At 42.8% G+C, this 24,246-nt stretch overlaps 1 protein-coding gene across 2 annotated transcripts in view; it reads left to right on the top strand.

The window, feature by feature from the left end:
* The window catches only part of SPNS2 (SPNS lysolipid transporter 2, sphingosine-1-phosphate), a 136,092-nt gene that overhangs the window by 59,165 nt on the left and 52,681 nt on the right, over nucleotides 1–24,246 (top strand). For both annotated transcript variants that reach the window (XR_009489157.1, XM_059865894.1), the window contains exons 3-4: nucleotides 2,896–3,032; nucleotides 23,623–23,774. Coding sequence is in view for 1 of the 2 variants with exons in the window: in XM_059865894.1 (XP_059721877.1) it covers nucleotides 2,896–3,032; nucleotides 23,623–23,774 (289 nt within the window). In the remaining variant the exon portion in view is untranslated. The remainder of the gene's footprint in view (nucleotides 1–2,895; nucleotides 3,033–23,622; nucleotides 23,775–24,246) is intronic.

Here is a 24,246-nt window from a genome sequence, read left to right as displayed (position 1 = left end):
CAGCCTCTTCCTACAGATTAAACATGTTTCTGCTGCCCCTCTCTCCCACTGAATGTGCTGCAGGTTTGTGTCTTCTGGATGAGGTCTCTCCTTTGTGGTGTTTAGTTGCCACAGAACCTCATAGAACCTCCTGTTCTAGAGTAACTCAGGTTTCCATCCCACCTGGGGATGGGCCCTACTTTTGTTCCCCTCTCTTCTGCCAGCCCAGGCTGGGTTCAGGAGTCTCGGCTGTCACAGGCAGGAGTAATTGCAAAAATTGATTCATGGGAAATGCCTCTAACAGGAAAATCCTCTTGACAGACCACACAGCCATCATACTCTGCATTTATTTGAGTCAATCAATGCTCTGATGCTTATTTGGGTTGTAAATATTTTGATATAAATTGCATTTATTCTTGTGACAGCTGTGTTCCATTACCTGTTATTTATTTGGCTCTGTTGTCCTTTTATTTTACACCTTGTGGAGCTGTCAAGTCAGCTGCTTACCACTGACAAAGCTCACAGCTCAGAGTCTTCCAAAAATAAATCTTCCAAAGGGATTTGAGCAGCAGAAGGATGTGTATTGTTGGAAAGTCATTGGACAACCTTTTTTTGTTTGTTTTTTTATTTGAAAGAGTAGCTTTGTCCATTTTGCCCAGATTCCTGAATTAGACTTTTCATTTCTGTTCCAGAGGTCACTGAAGCTAATAATCCCACTGATTAATGAGTTTTGACTCACACCCTGCATGTCTCAAAGTTGAATTAACCATGTTATTTGATATTTGAAATTGTGGGATGCTGACTTGGATGTTTCTAATTTTCCTTTGGAAGCTTTTTCATTTTTGTGTCTTTTTACATCGTAAAAATGGCAGAAAATGGGATTCTGAGATGAATGAATTGCAGTGTCCTTCCAAGAGAAAGATCAAACTGCAGTGGTCACAGTGGTCTGGACGAGTCACAGCCATTTTCTGCTTCTCATTCCCAATGAACAGCCACGTATCCTTGGTGCCAGGTTGTTGCACCAGCTTTGCAAGGTGCCAAGCCCTTGGTGTTAATTCAGGAAAGCACTTAATCATGGAATTGATGACTCTAAAGTGCCTAATATAAGCATGTGCTTAAGTGCCTTGTTGGAGTGGGGCCAGTGCAGATGTGCCCTTGCTGAGCAGAGATTTGTGAGCTACTGCTGGTCTAGTTTCTCTGTAACACAGAGATGAAAACACTGCTTGTAGTTTTATTCGTAGGTTTTGTTTGCACATGGATTTTGGGATAGATACAGGGACTGAGTTCTATCTGTAGGGTTTCTGTGTGAGCTAAACAGCAAAGCTGTCCATAGCATTACTGCTGAAGTATGTGTGATGTGTTACATGTGCTGCATTTCAGGCCTTAACATTTCGCTATTATCTTGATTTATTTTGCTCTAAATGTAAAAAGAGTAATCCTGTAATTTCGTTCAAATATCACAGTGCAAAATACATACACACTCACATGGGTCACAAAACACAGATGCAAATGAATGTGTATTATTTATAAAGCAGCTTTGACATCTTAATATACTAAAAAAAAGACAGTCATAGTTCAGCATTCTGCACATTTTTGAACTGTCTTATATCATCATCTGTGAAAAATTAATTATTTGGGTCTTAACCATTTTAATTTTATATGCACATTTCACCAAAAAGGGAGGGTGTGCTCTGCTCTTGTCTTTTCTTTGGTTTTTTTTCAATCTGTTCTATCCCCCCACCCTATTTTATGCAATGAAGAGTAGACAGCTGGGGTTAGGCTGTGCCAAAAGCCCACAGTGCCCTCCAAGACCTACCTGATAACAACTGAGTGTCAGGACTGTGTGACTAAAGAGAGACCTCCAGGTATTCTGGTGTCCTACCCAAATCCTTCTGGATTTGCAGAATCCCAGACAGCCAGTTATAGTCAGAGTTCATACTAGACACCAGTAAAATCCATGTAATTGCCCTTATCCAATTCTCTAATGTGGACAGACAAAAGCCAGGTATAAATCAGCTTAAAACATGGCAATTTCTGCCAAAATCCAAATTAATAAGGAACATGGTGTGAATGTCCCATTTCAGGTGTTCTCAGGGGGTTCACAGGCCAGGTTGTTTTGAGATGGGCAGAGGAGTGAACTCTGAATTGAGGTGGTTTTGCAGAAGTTACTCTGTCAAGAGCCTCATTCCTACATGACAGGAGCTCTTAGGTGAATGCTTTGGGGGTTTTGGAGGGAACAAATGGTCAACTTGAAGTCTTCCAGATGAGGACAGTCCTGGCCTGTTTGGACTTTGTAGGTTAAAACTCTTTGTTCTAGTGAAGCTGTTGCTCAGTGCTGGGTTTAAATACAAGTTTAGTGATGGTGAAAGGACCTAGTGGGGATACAGGGCTGGTGTCAGTAGGATGAGTGGTGCTTACTGGTGTTCCTCACTGTTTCATAATTACTTTAAAATTGAAAAGATGGAAGGATGAAAGAACCTCAGCTTCTGTGGCCCATTTCTCTCAGATCTCTGCTGCAAGAGCCAACAAGGAGCCCTTGCCTTGTTTTCTGTTTGCTTGAAACTCCTTCCAACCTCCACTTCACCTTCTCAGTAATATTTAATCAGAAGCTCTTTATTTATTCTGTCCTGGTTTTGCCCATCCCCAGATCTGAGTTCAGCTGATTATGAGGGGCTGGTGCTTTCAAGTAATATGAGTTCCCTGGTCTGAAGTTTCTCTGGGAGTGCAAAATCTGTTTGATTAAGGAAGCACTGACTTCAGAAAGCCTGTTGGCCTGCACAACTCTGCAAGGCAGGGCTGCAGAATGTCTAACTATTTGAAACTGTTCTCTAGAGGATTTGGCTTGCAGAAAATTAGTCTTCCTGTTCTTGGTGTGATGTTTATTAAACCTTTCTTTCCTTTTTCTCTCCTTTGCAGTTTTTATCTGTAGTTTCATGGTCGCGGCGCCGATCTTTGGTTACCTTGGTGACCGGTTCAACAGAAAGATCATTCTCAGCTGTGGCATCTTCTTTTGGTCAGCTGTCACTTTTTCAAGCTCCTTCATCACTGAACAGGTAAGATCTTTGCAAAGACACTTTGCAGGTTGTCCTGAAAAGATGGGCAGTATATTCCTAAATAACTCCCCATTGCAGTGTGCCCAAGGGGGACAGATCCCTCCTGTGTGTATTTAACATTCAGCAGGTTGTATTATCTGACCTTTTGTGGGAGAAGTGTGCTCTGTGTAACTGTGTTTGCTTAACTGTGAAAGCTGTCACCCTTTGATCGTGCATATTCATAAAAGGTAACAGATGAAGCATATCTAAGCAAGGGTTTCTGTTGACATAAGGGCTTTGTTTTGAGGGAGATCCTAAAGAAGCTTTAAATGGCTTTACAAAAGTCTTGGGAAAATGAATCCATGGCTACACAGTGGTTCTTTTGTCTTCTGATATGTAACTGAAGCCATTGGACTTTGTTGGGAAGGCTGCTCGTGGTATGTGGAATAACAAAATGCATCCAGCAGTGGTTTTACAGATACACTTTGGTTTCTGTCCACCATGGCAGAGAAGGTGGATGATAACACAGGGATCAGACACAGTTTCAGCTCCTTTAACACTTGTCAATGGATTTGTCTGGGGAAACTGGTGGTGGAGTTGTCAGGCTCACCTAATTTTGTCAAGCTCTGCATCCCTCTCCTGCTCCCAGGACAGCTGCAGTGCCCCATTCTGAGCACTCCTCACTGCATTCATTTTCTTGTCGGAGGCATTTGGAGGAAACAATGATCTGGCAGTTTCTGGGAGGAAATATCCTCTTGTTTAAATCATATTATAGCAGAGATTTAATCGCTGCAGGTGGCAACATTCCTGCAGAGACAAGTCACAGCTCCTGGCATCATCAGACTGATTTCCCCAAGGGAGGCAGGGGCATTCCTCATCCTCTCTGTCCAGCTGCGTTCCAGAGATTGCAGCATTCTGGTCACACCTAAAGAATGACAACCAGGGACTAAACCTCTCCACCCTTCTCCATCCTGCCCACCCACATGCTCTTCAGTTTTTTAAAAAGAGAGTTTCCACTTAAAGCAGGCAGTGGCACTTATGTCAGTGTGGCTTTCACCAGGTTTGGTTGTTGCTGCATTTCTAAAGCAAGATGCATATGGCCAAATGTGGAAGCCTTTAACTCAGGAAATTGTTCTGGGTTACCCTTGGCCAGGAAGCACCTTTTCCAGAGAAAGAATGTCTCTCATCTAAAATAAAGAAGGATTTTTTTTTTGTTTTCTTTTTAATTTTTTTCTTTAAATGTTTCTCATAACATTCTGCAAAAGCAGCTTTGATCAGAGCCCAAAGACAGAGGCATTTTAGAGAGAACCAGTGACCTTCTTATAAACACTTCCTGTGTTACAGACATGTATTTATGCTTAGGTTCTCATTGATCTCCCTGCAACTGGGTCCCACAGCTGGAAGCAGGAGAACCCTGGAACTGGACTGATGTTTTCACAGTTGAATTTCAGTTTAAGGATTTGGGGCTTATTAGCTGAAGTAGTTCAGGGATTGATATATATGGTTATTTGTACACAGGGGCTCAGAGTGGCAGTAGCATATGTTTGGAATCCAAACCCCAATGTTTTGGAAGTCATAAGAGAGACAAGATCAAAATAGCCAGACTTGCATTAAGTCATCCTGGATATGCATCAGTACTAACTCTGGACTCCAAAGACCATCTTGACAAAAATCACCCTAATACTTAGAAAAATCCCCTGTCCTGATTTTCCTGCAATCCTCAACTCCAGCAGAAGACTTAGCTATTAATCCAGAGTTCTCATGCCCAGCTCCTGTTACTGGCTCCAGGAGGAAATGGAAAATGTTGCAGCTGCTGTAAGGATGTTCTCTATCCAGTGGCTGCAGCAGCTGAGCAAAGTCCTAAGAATAATCCAGCTTCCCATGTTATCCCATGTTGGAGCCCTGATCCCTAATTGGGAAGACATGCCACACTGAACAAGGTGAATTCCTGACATGCTAAAAGGGTCAGAGGTTTTTTTTTTTTTGTGTGTGTGTAGGCATTTTCCTGATCTTTGTTGTCTAGGATTCATTTGAGGAGTAAAATGTTGCTTTTTCTCTCAACATTTTTTTTCCCCTTTTAAGACGGTATATGTATTTGTTGGGAAGGAGGACAGGGAGCTGAAATATCAAAAACTCTTTGCTGGCACAAATAAAAGCAGTAGTAAAACTACTGTGAGTAGAGTAGTTCTGACATCCAAGTTGACATGAGAACACAGGGCTGGAAGGAGCAAGCTGACACAGGCTGAGCCTGGTGGAGAACTCCTTTATGTGGCAGCACCAAGAATCCTGAATTAGGTGAGAAATAGCAGCCTTTCAGGAGGAATAGCAGAATCCCTGTCTTTAGGGATTGCCTTTCTTCACATTTTGATGGGGCCTACTGCCTCATGCATCCTGTCAGTGTGTAATTAAATAGAATGCACAGGCACACAGCTCAAATCTGGAGTGCAAATGGAAAGAGACAGCTTAACAAAGGCCAAAAGCAGCCACAGAGCTGGTGAACTCTGAAGGCACCCAGTTTGTAAAGCTCTTAGGTAGTGTGTCAGTTCCTGGCTGAAATTTGAACATCTAAAGGAAGCCATGAAAAATGCTGGTGTTGGAGTCAATGGCTGGATTATTGTGCAAACAAATGTACAGAGAGAGACATGTTCATTCTTATTTGTCCTGCTGTCTTGCCACAACTTCATCTGCTGAGCATGATGCCCTGTGGTCTGGGATATCCCTGGGGTCAGCTGTGTCCCCCCAGTTCCTGTGTCCCCCAGCCCTTCTCTGGGGGCTGAGGAGCAGAAAAGACCTTGACTCTGTAAAAGCACTTGCTCAGCAGCAATGGAAACATCCCTGTGTTATCAGCTCTGTTCTCAGCAGAAATCTAAAACATGGTCCCATAGCAGCTACTGGGAAGAAAATTAACTCTGTCCCAGCCAAAAGCAGCACAAAAAGATTGGAGTGCAGTAAGCAGCTCATCTAAGATACTGTCTAAATGCTATTTTATTCTGCTTGGGTTAAAAAATTAACAGAAAATCAGCAGATAAACCAGGAATTGGATACATGTCTCATGCAGGAAGGTGTTAGAGAGCTCTGCCTTTTTAAAATATCATTAGTTATTTATTATCAAGTATCTCTGGGTTCCTAAAATGGAATAATGACTGACAAATAAATGAGGAATTGATGTCTTATCTGCTGGTAGCTACTAAATAGGTAGATAATAGGCTCTCACAGTAAAAAAGAAAATCAGGCCAAAATCTGGGGGTAGTTCCAGTGCATATAGGGGGTGATAGAAAAGAGCAATGCATGAATTCCACACATAGCAAAATAGAAACAGGACAACTCAAAACTTTGGTTACTGTTCATGAGATCTTAAATTAATTTTGAAACAAATCATAGTAAGAAACCAAATAAATACTGTACCACAGATTGATTCCATAAATACCCCTCTTTCCATGCATAAAAATAGCTAATGATAAATTTTACTAAAGAAAATCATCAGAAGTAATAAGACTGAGATAACATTGATAAGCTCACTTTTTAATGTTGTTTGATGATTTAAGTTAGCACAGAATTTCTCTATAGAAAGATAAGACATGAGGCCTCCTCTGCTTTGGTACTTGCACATTTCTGCTGTATAACACTGTTTACCACTTGCTAAAAGAAAAGTTCCATTAAGAAATCATTAACAAACTTTTTCAGTGATCTAAAATTATGTAAAGCTGGTACATATTTAGACATACCTCTAGATTAACTCCATTTATAGAAGCTTCAATAAATAATAAATGTGTCCTAATTTTTATTTTCTAAGTACAAACACCTGCTTAGAGACTTTCCTCCTTTAAACCTGACTTTAAATCATGTCTGCACCTACCACCACAACTTTTGGCACTTTCACCTGCAAAACCCTTTCTTGTTGTTTTTGGCTCTTGCCAGGCATGTGGGGAAAACACTTGCTGGCTGTTGGTTCATGAGCTGTAATAAATCAACACAAATAGAGTAGGCTTTTGTGTGGCATAGAGTCATATCCCAAAGTAATGAACCAAGGGCACAATCTTCATAGAGTTTCTTTACCCAGATGTGTTTCCAACCACACAAAAAGCTAAATATATGTTTGTCTTCCTCTGTATCAATATAAACTCTGATTTAATAAGTAACCAGTTTATTTCCCTAGGCAGCATTTTCATGAGCACAGTGCCTGATTGCCTGTGGTAGCTGATCACCCTGAGGTGGTTTATATTCCAAGATGTCTTTGGGAAGGGTCTGTAATCCCAATTGCACCATTTCTCTCTTTCTGAACAGCTTCATATGAAGCGACCTGGTTATCAGGAGTGATCATCTATCAGGAGAGTTTGTTTCTGGCTGCTTGGATATCCACATCTATTAGTCATGATAAATGTTCTCAGCTGGTTTGTCTGAGCAGCAGATTGTCTTAGGTGAGCCCTGGAGTTTGGTGCTAAACTTCCTGCCCCCTCAGCACAGCCCTCTGGGACATCAGGACCCCTCTCCCTCGTGGGCAAACACCTCTACCTTAAAGCAAGAAAGAGCTTGGAGGTGAAAATTTGCAGACTGTTCTCTAGTCTTCTAAAATACTGCTATGTCCATGTAAATATCTTGTATAAAGAATATTTCTGTGTGAAAGGCATGCTGGCTTAAAATGAACCAAGGCTTCTGCTCCACCAGGCTGGGAGACCAGCAGTACCTCAGGGCAGGCTGGGCAGGCTGTGCTAATGTGGGTTGGCTGGGAGACACCAGCCAGAAAACTGGGAAATGGAAAAGCAAAGCATTGACAAGGTAAACCAGGAATGTGCTTTTGAATTCTCCAGTTCTTGGTAGATATTTCTGCTCAGACTTTGATATAGCTAACTTGATAAAACATTTTTGCTCCCACTGCAATTTACCTCTGGATAGGTATTTTTATTAGTGTTGTTTTCTTTTTGTTTTATTTTGATTTATCTCTGGAAGAGGAAGCAAATTGTCCACGGTGGAGTTCCAGTTAGTCTGCAGTGCTTGCTCAAGTCCTGTCTTTCAGACTTGCCAGATGTATTTTTATTTCCAAAACTTATCTTTCAACGAGTTTCTAAAAGAGAAGCAACAAATTGTGTGCAGTATGGAACAAATGGTTAGCTGGGTTAATTTTAAAAATATAAATATAATCCAGCCACCCCCTACACATGATGATTCACTGTAGGAAAAAAAAAGCCTTGGTTTTAAATGCTCCAGCAGAAGTTGTAATATAAAACATACAGCTCCTGTGCCTGTGGTTGCACTGTGCAAGATAAATACACAGCCTGAAAAACAGAAACAAACAAAACTGAAATCCCCAGGCCAACATTTTATATGTAAGGAGACTGAGTGTTGTCTTTGAAGTCCCCATGAATGACTGGAATGTTTATATCCCACTGTTCCGGCCTGTTATTTTTGAGCAGAACTCTCTTGTAGAAAAAAGGCAAAAGGGATTCTCCCAGCAGCTTTGGGAGGTCAGCTGTGTGTGCATCCAGTCCCCTCCCTGGTGGGCAGTTGCCAGCAGTCCCTGTGCCTGTCCCACAGGTGATGCTGGACTACCTGAGGGTCATGGCCAGAGCTCCTGCCTGGCTCTGCTGTGGCACAGGAGCCCTGCAGATGAGCAAGTGCTGTTGACATTTGGATTTCTGCACACTTGGCCTTTGCTAGACTGCTCAGGAGAAATGCTACCTGCTGTGGACTCTGTTACCAGCATCAGGTGGGAGCTGGTGCTCTCTGTGTGGGTGGTGTCAGCTCCCAAATCCCTCTGAGCTGCAGTTCTGCCCCTTTGTGCTGCCCCAGTGCCCCTGCACCAAAGGATACCCTCAGCCTCCTGCATGGCCTCTGCTCTCTAAAGTGAGATGTGGCAATCTGGGCATCTCCTCTCCTTCCAGCTGCCAGAGCTCCCTGCTCCCCACAGGGCAGCTGCTGTGCCAGGGGCACTGGGGTCAGTGGGTGCCAGGTGCAGGAGCTGCTGGGCTTAGGTGGCTCAGAAGTCCCAGTAAGAGAGGGAAAGGATCAGGGCTCTCATCTCTGCCTTACACTGCAGAGGGGAATTCTGTATGGATGATCCTGCCCCACTGTCCCTCTCTTGTATGTGTGAAAGGAGGTAATTTAAACAGAGAGAGTTCCCACAGCCCCTTTTAGAATTATAGAATTGTTAAGGCTGGAAAAGACCTCTGAGATCATGGAGTCCAGCCATGAACCCAGCACCACCACCATGTGGAAATTGAAAAGCACCCTTTCTTTGACCCCTCACCAGCAAGAAGGCCCCTGCTGGTCCTTCCAAGTGCTGCTCCCAGTGCTCTTGTAAGTTTGACTGTCTCACTTCTTTTCATATGGATTATATGAGGTGTACTGTAGGAAAAAATACACTATTGTTTATTCCTTTAATAATGGAGCACTGACTGAGCTGGTCTTAAGGTATTCTGGGTATCTGTCAAGTCTGCTATCATCTTCAGCACAGCTGATCCAAATACTGGATGAGAAACTGTTTTTCTGTAAGAACATCTTCTCTTGCACAGACAAGTGCAGTGATTTGAACTCTTGAATCTTGGGTCCTCACTGTTCCCTCAGATTTTGCTAACCAAGGATGGAAGCATGGGGAAAAGATTTATATAAATGAAATAGTTGTAGAGTGCAGAATTACTGTCATGTGTTTGTCTCCTTTATGTTCTTACCTTGTCCCTTTGTACCTGTCACTCTTCCAAGGGAAACTATAAATGAAAACCAGATTAAGGTGTTCTCAGAGCATCAGACCCAAAACAGCCAATCCATGAGAGCAGGAAGCTTTTCAAAGGTGTTATCAGAAATTGAAGTGGATTTTCTGCTCAGTGTTGGGTTTTTTCCATCCAGTATCTGTGTCCATGTGTCTGTGAAGCATTTGGGAAGAGTTATTGAAAACACAGCTGGTGATGGCTGCCAGGAGAGAGGCACAGCACAGTTCCAAAGCCTACTCAGAGAGCTTATTCCTGTGATGAGAAAAAGGAACTTCAAGTAACTATCATAAGGAATAGCTCTACCACACATTGCATTTCCCATCTGCAGAGTGTCTGGAACAGGAATGGTTTTGCTCTCCCTTCTGGGACCTGTGAGCAATCAAGATGCACCCCCCTGTCCCACCCTCCCCAGGTGGGGTCAGTCTGGCACCATGTCCTATTCAAATTTCTCCAGTCACCCCAGCTATGTGTCCACAAATGTGCCTCCTGCACCTCCTTTTAGGTCATTAATTGGTCTGAAATCACAGAGTATCTGAGTCAAGCACTGTGGATATGAAAGAAGAGATATTTCCATAGCTTAGCATCAGAACTCACTCACTGTGTGCTGCAGCAGAGGCTGGGATTGCAGTTCAGTGGAATGAGGGCAGTTACTTGCACTGAAATGTCAGAGCTGCCCCTCAGAGCTCAGGCATTTTCTAGAGCAGGTGGACAGAGGTTTGTGCTGGGAGAGCAGCCAGGAGCAGGCTCAAAGCTCAGTGCTGATGTGCACAGGGTCTCAGGGAGGGCCCTCTGTAATTGCCTGTCCTGTTCCAGAGCAGTTTGTTCTCTGGGTTACTGGAAGATGTTGAAACCTTTATCACAGGGTCTGTGATTGTGGCTCTGATTCAGCTCCTTCTTTGGAAGCCTGTGGGAACCTTTTGTGTGTCTGTGGCAATTGAGTCAGACCCTACATCTTTGGTGCTGTTTCACTGGATCATGCAGATGCTTGGACACAGCAGCATGGTGCATGAAAGATTTTTGCAGGTCAAAGACCTTTACAGGTTTGTCCCATTTTTTTCAGAAAGCTGAATTCATAGTCTCTAGGTTGAAGAGTAGGAAAGTTAATCTGCTGTGTCAGCTGATGGATGGTGTGGAAGCAATGTAGCATTCCACCTGTCCTGCTTTTGTTGTGCCTGAGCAGGAAATCTCACCTGGGCCAGTTATTTGCTGAGGAGGCAGAGGGAAGAAGGCATGATTGCTTTATTTCCAGGCTGTGTGTGTCTTGGAAACATTCCTTCTTCTTGTGTTGTCTGTTAAAATGTATATTCTGCTTGTCATGCTGCAGCAGAGGCCTAACCCCAGGGCATGATGATGGAACACAAATAATGTCTTATTTCTTAACTCTGTGTGAGTGGAAATCTCTATAATGCTTTAGCATTATGTTTTATAAATAATTATGACAGTATCTTAAGCTCAACCTTATTCAAAACATTGAAGGAATGGAAGAAAGGGAAAATGCTCCTTAAATAGACTGGGGTTTAATCAGTTGATGTGAAAAAAAAAGGGGGGGGGGGGGGAAAGTAGTAGTGCTGCATGCAAGCTTACAAGCAAACATTAAAATGTAAAGGAATTGTTAAATTTCCTATCAGCCTGGCAGGATCCTTGCAGTAGTGCTGTGGCCTGAGGGACACAAGTCATTCCAGGTGTGGGGTCCTGGCTGCGTGCTGGGCTTCCATTGGGGGATGGCTGGCTTGGTCAGAAGGCAAAGCAAGTCACTGCTGCAGTGCCTGGGTGGTCCTGTTATTCTGGGAATTAGCTTCCCAACTAGCTGTGTGTTGAGGGTACAGAGAGGGTGCCAGGTTGGTGGTGTAGAATGTGTGCCTTCATGATCCACTGGGATGGTCAGATGTGGGTCTGGAGAAATGATGCCATTTTTAAAGGCTGTAAACTGATGTGTGGTTAGCATGGAGATATGTGAGACAGCTTATGGATGGTGTTCTTGGAGCTTATGCCTTGGGAGGAAGCACAATGTTTCAGCAGAGTTTGGTTAATGATGCCTCACAAAGAAAACAATCCATTCATCCCAGGTTTAGGCTCATTAGGAGGCCTGGAAACAAACCTAAACTTTCTGTTAGCAGGATGGTTCCTGAAGGTTGTGTCTATTGTCCTGAAAAACAGGATGCAGGAGAGAGAGAATGTGTTATTCAGGCTGTGGCTTCTGTTCAGATGCAAAAGTATGGGTTTGAGCTTTTCTTTGGTTGAGCTCCTGGCTGCCTGCTGATCCAAAGGCATGGGTCACTCCTTGGGAAGTGTAAGTGCTTCCTCAATGGCCACACACTCTTGGCCTCCTGGGTTGTGCATAAAGGCTGAGAAAAGGACCATTATGTTCTAAGTCATGTGCAAACAGTGGGGAAAATGGAAATGTTTTACAGTACCAGGTGCTAAATTAGTCTTTTGAAGTGTTGACATTTCTTTTAAATGTATAAAGTTCCCAGGCTACACAAAACACTGCATTTGCAATTCAGATAAGTCAAATTAGAGTACTAATCTCAACCCTTCTTAATAGATTTTGAGCTGGAAATCCCTGGGAGTGGTGCTGATCATCAAATCTGAAAACATGAGTGATGAAGCCTCACGAGAAGATAGTCACAAAACATCCAAATGTGTTTAGTGTGGTTTAATAGGCTGTCATTTTGTCAGATAGGCTGGATTTCAAGAATGAAATTAAGCTACAGCACGACAAAACCTTGTCAATTAATAACACTTCAGAAAGGAACATGACAACTGCTCAAGGAAGATCATGAATAAGAAGCAACTCTGAAGTAGAAGGAATTGGTAGATGCACCACTTTCTGGAAATCTGATGCTAGAAGAGAGACATCTCTCAGATATGGGCCAAACATACTGCAAGGTCAGCCTTCTGCAGGGTTCTTGGAGGCCTCTGGATCTTGGTTGAGTCAGCAAGCCCAGGGAAGCGTGAAAACAGAAAGCAGGAGCAAAAATCAGAGTTTGGAATGATTTAAATGGTTCTTCAGCAAAGTTGCTGCAAGAGCTGACCTGCTGGTGTACTTGATTTTTAGCATATGCAAAGCAAAATATGCCAAGAATCAGCAGAACCAAGAGTATGGGAAAAGTTGCAGGGACTGTAACTTTGTGCTAATTTAATTTAAACCTTGAGGGATTCCCTTAAAATGTGTCCTTCATGCACTCTCAAAACTTGTTCTGCACTTGAAAACGTGTCTAGTGCAGGCAGAGTGTTCACACCTGGGTGTCTCAGTCAGTTGGATGAAGCTTATTTCAAAGGGTGCTGAGAAATCAGTTTCTGCAATGGTTTCAGGGATAGGGACATGGGGTTGTGCTCTCCAAGAATCTCCAATCCAACCTGATGCATTTGACTAAATTTTTGCTTAAGAATTGGTCCAAACCAAAGAGTTTGAGCCAAGACAGCCCCTCATGTTAAAGAGGTTGGGTCTCACTCGTTTCTGTAGACATCACTGGAGGTGGAGATGTTGTTAGTGCTAGGTATCAATGCCTCAAAATGTTTGTTCTAAAAAATCTGGCATCTCTTTGTTGGAGATTTAGGCTTTAATCTCTTGGATTCAGGCTTTGCTGGTGGCTCATCTGTGGCTGGGACACAGGAGCCCATTTCTGCCTGTGACTGTCCTTTGGTTCAGTGAATGCCACCCCATATTCCAGCTGCACTTGGGAACCTGAGGCTGTCAAAAACCTTGCAGTGTTTCCACAGTTGCAGAAATACATTGTATTTCTTCCAGTCCCTATTTTAGTGATTCTGGCTGTGTTTGCACATCTCAGGAAGGAAACTGTGGTAGTGCCTAATGCCAGAGATATTTGAGGCAAGTGCTGGTGAGTGTGTCCCACTTGACAGATCTGGAACAAAAAGCAGTCATTTGCTTCCGACCCAGAACTATCAAGGTTCTTAGGGGAACAGTTTTGGAAGACACATTCTGGTGTAATGGTTTTGTAACAGGGATAAATGACCACTATTGCAGCCATGTGAAGGGCCATGGGCTCCTCTGGGCCTTACACCACAGCCAAGGATGAAAAGAAATGTTTTAACTCTGTCTTCTACCAGGCACTGGGAACATGGGGCTCTTTATGAACACTGTGATTTATTTGAACATCAGCCTTCTTCTTTAAGGTCTATTTTACAGCAACATTGCATCTGCTCCATGGGGTTTGGTGTGTGAGTAACCTGGTACCTCCCTCCTCATTTCATCCCAGGTCCCTGTCATTAATCCAATATTAATGACCAAGAAACTAAACTGAGGAGAATGTAAATCCCACCATGTTGTAGTATTTCTACCATGGGCAGGTCAATCAAATGAAAAGCCCTTCAGTTAGGCAGTGGCAATGCTGCTTTGTCTTTTCTCAGTTTATAGTCAGGATCTGGTGGTGCTGCTTCATCACCCCATGTCTTGTAATTACACTCCCTAATGGGATGGAGAATGGGAATTGGGCTTGCTCTTTTTTTTTCTTTTCTTTTTTTTTTTTTTACTTTTGTGCTGCTGCCCAAAAATGACTGAAAAGCAACAGAGGATTCCCTCAGGACTGCCACAGCTTTGGAGGGAGGAGAGTGATGGGAACCTGGATTTCAGACACTGCAATTTTAGTGTTGAAAGAGATTTTCACATTCAACATTTGCAAATAGCTCAGAAAACCTTGCCACGGGTTTTTGTCCCTTTGAAGCACGAAGCAACTCTGTGGAAGATGTGCTGTGAGAGTCTTGCTACTTCCAGGGACCTTTGGGTTTGTTTTTTATCTCCAGAACACTTGATTGGGTGTTTCACTTTAGAGCCTCCCTGTAGGTTTGCAGTTGTTAAACACTTTAGTTGCTGATTGGGGTGTGATGAGTTGAAAAAGGAGTATCTTCCTGTCCTTATTGGTTATTTTTATATACTAAATAAAAATATAAATCTCTTAAAATAGGGATGCTTTAATCAGCCAGAATCTTAAATGCATTCCCAAATAAAACTTTCCACATTCTATTAAGTGTGCTTGAACAGGCTACCTGGGAGAACTAAAGCCATTAACAAATACTAGAGACAATCAAAGGAAAGGTGAGTGGACTTTGCTTCATCTCCCTTGCTCATTTTTATATTTAAATATGTATTTTGATCTCTTTCTGCTTGCTGTGGTCTCTTTTCTCCTTGTAGGGCTCTGAGTAGCAGCTGAATTTTCCCAAAAGGGAATTGTTCAAAGGTGAGGTGTTCAGAGCTGAGAATCAGTGAGACACTTAATGCATCCAAATGAGCTGAAGTTTGGAAGTGTTTGACAAAGTGGAAATGGGTGCTGCAGAGGAATCAGACCTGCTTTAGAAGCTGTTGTATGAGTCCATCCTAAATGCAAAGGGTTTCAGTATTGACCCTTGAGCAAATAATTAATCAAATGCATTAAGGTTTCAATAAATCAGTAGCTTGCTGTTAAATCTTGGTGTGTCTCATCTGTAACACAGTTATAACCTCCACCAGCATATGTGGAATAAATACATGGGAATAAAACTAATGTGAACGTGGGAATAAAACCTGTGAACATTTGAAGGAAGAAAGCCTGGGGCATTTGCACTTGAATTTTAGTGACCTGCTTGTGAGAGTTGAGGAGAGGATCTTTGGGTAAGAGAAGCATCCTTTGCCAGACATAAATATTTAAACTAGTATACTTTCTATGCCAAGCAGGCTTGAGGGAAAAGGAGTGAAGCAAAACCTGGCTTGTGTGAATGTGGCAGAGACAGCAAATGTGAGATGGTGTCTGCCATATGGATTTAACTGAATTTAAATACTTTACCTTTGTCAAAGTGGCATCCTCACTCTAGAAATGCTCCTGTCCCCACAGAGCCCCTAGTGCTGCTTGGGTGTGTACTGATACCTGATGGGAGCTGTAAAGATGCAGCCAGACTGTCTCAAAGGTCCCCAGTGAAAAGATGAGGCAAGAGGCACAAAATAAAATACAGAAATTTCACTTAAACATAAGAAGAAGCAATTTTTGAAGATGGTCCAACACTGCAACAGGTTGTCCAGCCTGGCTGTGGCTCCTCCATCTTTGGAGATACTCAAAGCTCAATTGGACATTATCCTGACCAGCCTGTTGTGGATCCTGCTGTGACCAGGGGACAGGGACCAGACTATCTCCAAATTCCTTCCAGTCTCAGGTATTATCTTGTTCTCTGAGTGCTTGCAAAGGTGAAGAGCAGTTAAACAATGGTGATGGATGATGGACTTAGCATCAAGGGCTCTGTTTGAAGGGAGGGAACTGTAGAACTTAAATAGAATCCAGTGGTGATGGAAGTTCTGGGAAATGTTGTGTGCAGTAATGACTTACAGAGTAGTTGTGATGGAGGAGATGGGGAGTGAGAAGTAGGCATGGGTGAGTGACAACACACACAATGAGGGAAGGAAAGAGGAATCTAAACCCAATCACTTCCCTGCAGTGGGACAAATGGCAGCTGCCCTGGGCGCAGCACTCAGGGCTGATAAGGGGAGAACTCTTGGTGGAGGTGAGAAGGGTGGTTCATAATTAGATTTATCTGACAGGTAGCTCTAGCATCAACTCAGTGCACTGAGTATCTCTACAGCAAACAGATAAACACTGATAACTCTCAGCATTGACTCAGAGCTGATAACCTGAGCATGTGCCCTGCTGGTCCCTTTGTACCACCCAGACTGAGCATAACCCACTCCCTTTGGTTGTAGGGAATCCTGAAACCAGTGCTTAGCCAACCCCTGAACAGGGGAGGAAAGTACTGATCAACAAAACATTTTTTGCCCTCATGCTGGTTTGTATTTTGGTCTCTTGGCTGGCAACTCCCACGAGGGATTAGGTAAGATTACTTGTCAATAAAGAAAAAGAAATTCATCTTCCTTTGTTCCTGCTCAAAGATCTCCCAGATGGTAAGACATCAGATGGCCAAAATTCGGAATGAATATTCAGTTACTTAAAAATCTGGGCTGAACTTGACAGGAGGACATGTTCTTCAGGATTGGCATGGAACAATTCACCAGTCCCTCTCTGGCTCTTTGCAATATTTATTCTGCTTTTATTAGAGAAGAGTTAGAACCATTGATGTTTGAGAAGGTGAGGCATGTAACTTTGAGTTTTATATCTAGATTTGACATAGCATTCCCTTCAAGTATTTGTGCCCAGAACTTGTATCCAGCAATGGAAGCCAGGTGCCTTGCTGATATATATGCAAAATTCTTAAAGCTTTAGGGGTGCACAGTGCTGGAAGATGTATTTAAGCTTATCTGTTCTGCTGTGGCCTTTGTCATCCATCCAGACACAGAATGGAATTTGAAACATCAGCCTCATTGTTTAATGTCAGCTTGTCTCTCGTGCTATGTCAGTGTCCTTGTTTGACTTAGAAACTCTCATATTTTTCAAGGTGAGCCCTCATTCCTGGGAGGGCTGAGAGAATTGGAGCTTTTAGTGTTTAAGCAAATATGTAATGTCATTCCAGTGCTCAGCTCTTCAGTGACTCTCAGCTAATGAGCTGGAATTTGAGCTGTGACTGTGCAGGAGTCAATGCTCTTAGTCACCAGCCCGATACTCAGAGCAGGTTCCTGGTTTGCCTTACCTCATAGTTAATGGTGCATCTTTTGGCAAAAGGTGTGGTGTGTCATCATTAACCATTTCAATCTTGCAGACTGCTGGGAAAACTTACTGGAGCAGAGGAGGAAGGGGTGTTTGCCTGGCCAGAAAATGCAGGGTCTGCTCAAGGAGGGCAAATTCTTGCATGTGAGTGCAGCTGTCAAAGGGAGCCACTGTTGTGCAGCCCTAGAATTGATACTTGAGCCCTGTGGGCTTTACCTTGTTCAAATGGCTCCTGCAGTGTCTCAGATTGATCCAACTGATCACTTGTGACTGCTGTGCTACTCTAGCTGCCTAGTGCAAGGCTCAGCCAGCTGGAGAAATACAGGAGTGAAACTCAGGGAAATTAGGTCAATCCCAATGCTTTCTCCTTAGTTTATTGTCATTTCACCACATTTTAGGCTCTGTGTGGCAACCCCAGCTGCCTGTGGAAGGAATGACTTCATGCTCATCTTCTTTCAAAGGATGCAAACCCTGATCCTGCATTCTTGATTTTTGCATAATGTTTATAAAATAAAAGAAATAAAATATGGCAAAACTCAGCTCAAAGAGGAATTTAATGGTACTGAGTCCTTTTTTACATCAGCTAAATGCATTATCCACAGGAGTTTAACTCAACATCCTCACATAGGGAAGGGTGCAGGTGCAGGTGTAGGTGCTGTAGCAGTATAAAAGATCCTTCCTTTAGACCAGCAACAGCAGTTTTAAACATGGTTTGCATTGGTGCTGTGCACACACAGGAATTCATGACTCTGGAGTGTCTCTGTCTGTGGGATCTCCTCAGTCCATGTGTCCCTCATCTGAAAGGAGCATGTGTTCAGCTTCTTTTGAGACCTTTACAAGCTATTCCACATTCAAATGCAAATACTTCATAAACAAAGCTTAAGGATCATATGATTCTTTAGACAGTAAATCTCGTGGCTCAGAGTTGTACACATATTTGGCAGATTATAGATTTACCACTGGCAGATAATCTTTTAAATAACCAGTGGCTTTACTCCTTTTGTTAACTAATTAAAAAAGGAGAAAGAACCTCAAGCTGCAATTAGACCTCTTAAAACACATATTACTCCCTGAATGGTCTATACAGCTAGGATAAATGTATAATTAGGAGGTTTCAGCAAACATAATTAAAGCCAGTCATGTGTCCTAGGCTATCATACATTTATGTGTGCAGGAGATTGAGAGTAAAGTCAGTATGAAGGTGTGAATAGAAACCACATTGTACAATTTATCTGTTGGACCTGATGTTCTTAGAGGTCTTTTCTAACCCAAACAATTCAATGGTTCTGTATTATAAATATTTAACTCCAACCATGAAAGCTTTTTTTCAGATGTAAATTCTGGAAGGAGTGTCACATCCATAGCTTCTAGTGTTGGTGACACTGGTGACAGTAATGAGACCAGGTCCCTTGGACCCCATGATCTGTCACTCTTGTTGTCTGTGCTTGCTGATAGTTTAGAAATGTAGAAGTTGGCAGGTAGAATTTTTTATTCCTTATTGGCACATCCTTAAGGCATAAGGATTTGTATCCCTTCTGAAACTCACTCCTGTTTTGGGGAATTGGATTTCTTTTGCTTTATGGCTAGAGGCTGTTTTTCCTTCTGTATATCTGGGAGATGGGAAGAAGAGAGCACATCATTGACCCTCTGTACCTCCCATTCATAGGTGTGAGTGCTTTCTCCAGGCATTAATTTCTGGTGATGTCATCTCTTGAAGGGAAATTCCCAGGAAGGCTGTGGCAGTTCTGGGTCTCTGCAGCCAACATTCTTTCCCTATGCTGATGGTTTATTGTGTACTGGAATCTTCCCTGGCTTGTGCCTCACCAGCCACACAAGTTGGAGAAAGGGACTGGAAGCCCTGAGCCACACAACCTGTCTGCTATGAGTTCCAGGAGAAATTTTGCACCCTGACTTGCTCCTGGAGCAGCCAGGCTGTGTGGCCCAGGTGTCCCATCCCAGTGCCACAGCCAGGCTGGTGCCACAGAGCTGCTCTGTGGCTGCAGAATCCCAGCACACCAGGGAGCTACACCTTGGGCTGACACACAGGCAAGGAGGGGGATTGAGGCTATGAACTCATTCCAAAAAACCCTCTGCATCTCCCCAAACCAGGAGATGTTGGCAGCTCTCATGGAGGTGCAGACAGTCTCTGATATGGCTGCTTTCCAAAATTAAATACAAATTAATTGCTTGTCCTAATAGCACCTTGTTTCAAAACAACTTCAGTTTCAGGCATTTCATTTTAAGAAAACACTGCTGATAAGTGTTGAGGTTGCTGGGCTTAACCTATGGGGAAGGAATTAGTTCAGGTCCTGAAAGCTGACTCAGATATTTTCAGTTTTCCTGCCAGAAACCTCCTTGCACAGATGAACAAATTACAGCAGAGTTACCAAGTCATATAGAAAGAAACTAGCTTCTTCAATATATATCAATTTCTGCTTGGGGAACAGTGAAATTCAGTTAAAGTCTGAGCTGCCTGTTCTGCTTTTGAGCACTGGCAGAATTGAGCTGGTGTCAGCCCTTTTTCTTTCATTAAACTCCTGAGAACCCTGAGGTAGGACATAAATGGAAAAGCAGAGGGGGGAAAATCCAGTGCAGAGGAAATGGCAGAGGTGTTCTGCTACAGCTGTGGAGGAGAACAGAAATTCCCTCAGCATGTGGAATATCTGACTGTGCCATGTGTTTGTGCAGGCTGTCATGTCCACATGCACTTGGAGAGGAAAAGGGATGTTCTGTGGGTGTATGTGTATAAATGTACACAAAAACTAGCAGCTGTCTCTATTGCATGTGGAGTGATTTTGGGACCAGTTTCTGAGTGGGTCATGGAATGCCTGTGGTCCAAATGAGCACCAGCATAGGAATTTTAGAGTTGTTTTGTTGTTTGTATTTTTTTTCTTCTTATATGGAAAACAAAAAGACAAGGCCTGTCATGGATGGGACCATTTTTGACTTGAGGAGCTCCCCAGCTCTCTTCAGAGACAGCTAAAACACAAGTTTTGAGTGACTGATTAGAGGTGGAAGATGGGGGTGCCAGCTCATTTTAGCAAATTAATTTTATCATATGAATTCCAACAGGATGCATGCTAGCTAAAGATCCCAAATAACTGGTTAGAAGAGGAATTAGCTCTTTAATCCTAGATATAGAGCTCCAAAACCAGGCACAATATAGAACCAACTATAAATAATTCCCTAAATTGTTTTAGATTTTTGAGTGTGTTATCTAGTTGTCACAACTTAATGGCTGGATGGTCTGTAATCTTGAATATCTGATCTCAGAAAGCCAATACCATTCAGGTCTTTATGTGAATTATGCTTTTTAAGACTGCTTTTATTCCCAGATGAAGTAAAAATCTTATTACTTAAGTTTGAATGCCACTGCTTCAAAAAACGTAATTTAAATATTAAACAGATATTTGGAGTGTGTCAGCATGGGATAAGCCAGGGAGAAGGATTTGCAGGGCAACTGAGAGAGAAGAGAGGATGTGTTACCTGTTGCAGATGATTTCATGTATTGGGCATCTGATTCCATGCTATTGATGAACTGAGTCACTCTATCACAAAAGGAATACTTGGTACAGTTTTCCTGCTTTGCACAAGGATTGTAAGAGGAACCTTCTCACAGCATTGTTTGGAGGAAATTCCTACCCAGTGCATCCACTGGGGGCAATACAGGCTGATGAGCACAAAATTGTGTCATTTTTCTGTAGGTATTTCAAATTTGAGGAACACCCAGTGCATTTACAAACTTGTCATTCTTCAGTTGTAGGTAACACTGTCCATGCTCATCCCAGGCAGGTGACTGCTTTGCCTGTCACCCTCTCTGTGATCCAGATCTAAACTTCCTCAGAAACCACAGCCAGCCTGCAGTTCCCTGCTTTCTAATTCTGCATGACTAAGCCTTTCAGCACGTTACAAATACTGTTGCTCATTCAAAATACATTGGTTACCTGTGCACCAACGACTGCCAGCATATTTCTGCAGTGAAGTGGTTGAGCATTGGGAAATTGACAGAAATTAAATCACTTGAGTCACAGGATTGCCCTTTCTGCTCACACCCACGTGTGTGAGTTAGGTATGTGCAGCTTGTGGGAGATGCATGAATGTGAGCAGCACTGCACACGCCCTCCCAGCAAACAAGGAACTTGTATTCCTGCAGAAAGTGCATATTGCTCCAGAATTCACACCAAAATATGAGGAAGTGAAGAGTACACGAAAGTATTTTGTTTTTGTGGCTGTTGGAATCCTCAAAATATTCTTTTCAACCAGGGATTGCAGTGAGGAAAACAATGCAAATGTGTCAGTGGTAGATTTTTGTCTGCTGATGGATATATTTATGACTGAGGCACGTGGCTTGGAGTCTGCATGGCATTTTCCATGTTGTGAATGAGACTTGTACTCTAGCTTGGCTTTGCTGTGGGGCACAAAATCAGTCATTTCCCTTGACTTTTTCCTATCTGAAGAAGGAGAATTGGTAATTGCTCATTTTTCCCAAAGCACTTTCATGGTTAAGGACATATCATAAACATAGAATCACAGACTGGTTTGGGCTGGGAAGGAACTTAAAGTCCATCCCATCCCACCCCCTGCCATGGCAGGGACACCTTCCACTATCCCAGGTTGCTCCAAGCCTCATCCAGCCTGGCCTTGGACACTTCCAGGGATGGGGCAGCCACAGCTGCTCTGGGCATCCTGTGCCAGGGCTGCACCACACTCAGGGAAGAATTTCTTCCTAATATCTAATTTAAGCCTGCCTTCCTTCAGTTTAAATCCCTGCTGTTCTTCTCACAAATGATCTAGAGAATAATGACAGCAAATTGAGGATTTGTAGAGGTTAAATTTGTAGAAATAGATTTCCCTGTGCTTACAACTTTCTGCATTGACTGCTTCATTTCTGTCCCTGCAATTATTTCTGGGTGTAGCTCAAGCTGCTTAGATGGCTGAGAGTTTGCTTGTTCTCATGTATCTGGTATTCAGGCATCAAAGCATTGTGTCTTAGCCTGCACCCAGCAGCACCCAGAAAACTGCAGGGGCAGAGAAACTTAGGTTGAAAATCAGGTCCTCACAGTTCATGAAAGTGTTGATTGAAATGGCCCATTAAAAAATTCTATTGGATAAGCAATTCCTTTCTGACCATTTTAGATTGTGTAGTGCTGAATGTGAAGTGTATCCTTGTGGCATTCACATTCTCTGAACAGAGAGAAAAAAGAGAAAACAATTCTTATCTTTACTTGCTGCTCCTGTTGTTTTTGCACATGTGGAATATGTTAGGAAGATTGTTTGTTGGGAAGATTGAAGTGATTTGTCAACTGGATTCTACTGAGGATTGTTTTGTTTCCTTGACCAGTTGGAAAAAGCTGTGTACTGACTGCCTGGAGACAGAAATGAGTTTTCTTTCGTATGTATCTTTGTATAGTATAGTATCCTTTTAGTATTCTTTAATAGTGTATAGTATAATGTAATATAATATAGTTTTAATAAAGCAATTGCTCAGCATTCTGAATCAATGGAGTCAGATGTGTGCACCAATCATTCCCAGGCATTGGGGTCACCTGTTTTTCCATATATCCTCATCCTGTGGGACTGTCCTTCACCCAGAGAGGTAGGTGCTCCCTGGGCAGCTGAATGCCTCCTGCATGCTCCTGCCCTGTGTGGCTCTGGGTCACTCCCTGCAGGTCCTGCTTACAGAGGACACAGATGTTCCTGGGTTCCCAGTAAAGCTCAGGTCTCCTCTGACAGTTTTGGGGAGGTGCCTGCTGCTGTTGAGGGCAAGTGGAGTGAGATGGGTGCTTAGCACCTTTGAATGATAAAAGCTGTGATTACTCCATAGCTTTTAGTGAAGAAGGACATTTAGTTTGAGGGATTTCAGGTTCCACTCTTTCCCAGCTTTGAAGATCCTTTAGGATTTCCCAGTAGAAGCTGTCCTTGGCACACTGGGGAGGATGGGTTGTGCTCAGCAGGAGTTGCTGTTCCTGGATCCCAGAGCAGGGTTTGTTACACTCACCCACCTCCCCAGGCCTTCCCAAAGCAGCAAGAGTGAGCTGGGATCTGGGAACAAACTGGGGGTCTTCTGCCTCTTTTAGGATATATTCTTGAATGTCCGAGTAATGTTTTATTATTACTTTTCTTTCATGCCTATAAATCTTCACAAAAAATACTGTCCCTTTCTTCTGGGTAAAAGACAAATGAAACAGCTCTGAAGTTCTAAAAATAAATGCATACAGGAGGATCATTTTCCAGTCACATGAATTTGTATTTCCCTGACTGCTATCCATCCTGAATTAAAAAAGCCAAGGGGGGACCTGCTAATGTTTCTATTTCTTTTCTCAGTATTTCTGGCTCCTTGTGCTCTCCCGGGGTTTGGTTGGCATTGGTGAAGCGAGTTATTCTACTATTGCACCAACCATCATTGGAGACCTGTTCACCAAAAACACAAGGACCCTGATGCTCTCTGTTTTCTACTTTGCAATTCCTCTGGGCAGGTAAGTGACACAAAAGTTCTTCTATTTGCTTATGGCTTTTCTCTTAAATAATCTCACATAGATCTGAAATTGCTAATGATGATAGTTCTTGACTTTGGCTGGAATGCAGACAGGAAAATATTGTGAGCAGTGACTAATTAGTTGCAGGAATTAGACTCTTTTGTGGCCCTGGTTACTGGTTCATATGTGACTTTTGGGAACTAATGGGAAGTTTGTTGTTGGTTTATTTAGGTTTTTTCCTACTTTTTTACAGCAATGGGGTGGAAATGGAATAAAAGTATTTTAGCTCACTTTTTCTTTCAGTGGAATTTCTTTATCAGCCCAACACAGTAACTGATTGTTGGGACAGGAGGGAATCTGTCATTATTTTTATTTTTTTAAAATAATTGCTGACACTCTATTGTGAGATTGTCAGCAAGGTAGCTTTGCATAGTTTGCATACCATTTCCCAGAGCTGGACAACATCCTGGGA

This window comes from Haemorhous mexicanus, chromosome 22 (genome assembly GCF_027477595.1).
Source record: "Haemorhous mexicanus isolate bHaeMex1 chromosome 22, bHaeMex1.pri, whole genome shotgun sequence".
NCBI lineage: Eukaryota > Metazoa > Chordata > Aves > Passeriformes > Fringillidae > Haemorhous > Haemorhous mexicanus.
The sequence above is the reverse complement of the archived record's forward strand: the minus strand, read 5'-3'. Positions and strand labels throughout refer to the sequence as shown.